The sequence below is a fragment of the Neopelma chrysocephalum genome, unplaced genomic scaffold (genome assembly GCF_003984885.1).
Source record: "Neopelma chrysocephalum unplaced genomic scaffold, ASM398488v2 Primary Assembly neopelma1_96797, whole genome shotgun sequence".
NCBI classification, from domain to species: Eukaryota; Metazoa; Chordata; class Aves; order Passeriformes; family Pipridae; genus Neopelma; species Neopelma chrysocephalum.
The window spans coordinates 1-1,324 of NW_020925441.1; the positions used below are offsets into that span (position 1 = coordinate 1).

Genomic DNA, 1,324 nt, shown 5'->3' on the forward strand with positions numbered 1-1,324 from the left:
CTGAGATGGCACAGCTCGAGGGCACAGCAACCACTGACACGGCACTGCTTAATGGCACAGACGTCTCTGACACCAGCGCAGCCGAGCTCGAGGCGGAGTCTGATGTCAGCATTGCACCAATAGATTGTGAAGCTGGTGGTGACGTGGCACTGACTGATGTCACAGCAACCTTGGACATGGCAGTGATTGATGACACAGAAACCACCGACATGGCAGCCACTGATTGCACAGCCAACTGTGTCATGGCACTTTCTGATGTCAGCACTGCACCGAGTGACTGTCCAACCAGCAGTGACATGGCATCAATTCATTGTGCAGCCAGTGGTGACATGACACCAACTGATGTCACAGCAACTTCCGACACGGCAGCGACTGATGGCACAGACACCACCACCATGGCAGCCATTGATTGCGCAGCCAACTGTGACATGGCACGGGTTGATGGCACTGACACCTCTGGCCAGACATCGGTTAATGGCACAGCAAACATGGACATGGCACCAGTGGAGGGCACAGAAGCCACTGACACTGCACCTCTTGAGGGCACAGCCACCTCTGACATGGCCCTGATGGATGTCACAGCCACTTCTGACGTGGCACTGACTGACAACGAGAGAAGCTCTGACACGGCACCAACTGATGTCAGGGCTGATGCCACAAGTGAGGGCATCGCAGACACTGACTGCACGCCCACGCACAGTGTCACTGACATGGCAGCGATTGATGGCACAGAAACCACCGATGTGGCAGCCATTGATTGTGCAGCCAACTCTGTCATGGCACCTCCTGATGGCACAGACATGGCTGAGATGGCACAGTTTGAAGGCAGAGCAACCACGGACACGGCACCAGTTAACAGCACTGACATCTCTGACACGGCACCGATGGATGGCACAGCCACCTGTGACACTGCGCTGGCCGACACCGACACAAGCTCTGACACGGCACCAACTGATGTCGGGGCCAAGGCTGACACCACGACTGAGGGCATCGCAGACACTGACTGCACGCCCATGCAGAGTGTGACTGATGCTCCCAGTGTGGACATTTTGGAGCAGAAAGATGACATGGCACCCATAGATTGTGCAGCCAGCGGTGACCTGGCACCAAATGACGCCAAAGCAACCTCGGACATGGCAGTGACGGATGACACAGAAACCACCGACGTGGTAGCAACTGATTGTGCAGCCAACTGTGTCATGGCACCTTCTGACGGCACAGACACCTCTGAGATGGCACAGCTCGAGGGCACAGCAACCACTGACATGGCACCGGTTAATGGCACAGAGATCTCTGACACGGCACCGATGGATGGCACAGCCAC

At 56.3% G+C, this 1,324-nt stretch overlaps 1 protein-coding gene across 1 annotated transcript; it reads left to right on the plus strand.

Annotated features, from left to right (window-relative positions):
- Positions 1-60: 60 nt before the first annotated feature.
- Positions 61-1,274, plus strand: LOC113981873 (nucleoporin NSP1-like; the record flags this gene model as incomplete). Its single annotated transcript, XM_027709542.1, has 2 exons — positions 61-560; positions 876-1,274. Coding segments are annotated over 2 exons (899 nt in total), but the record flags the coding sequence as incomplete, so codon positions are not given.
- Between the last annotated feature and the right edge of the window lie 50 nt (positions 1,275-1,324).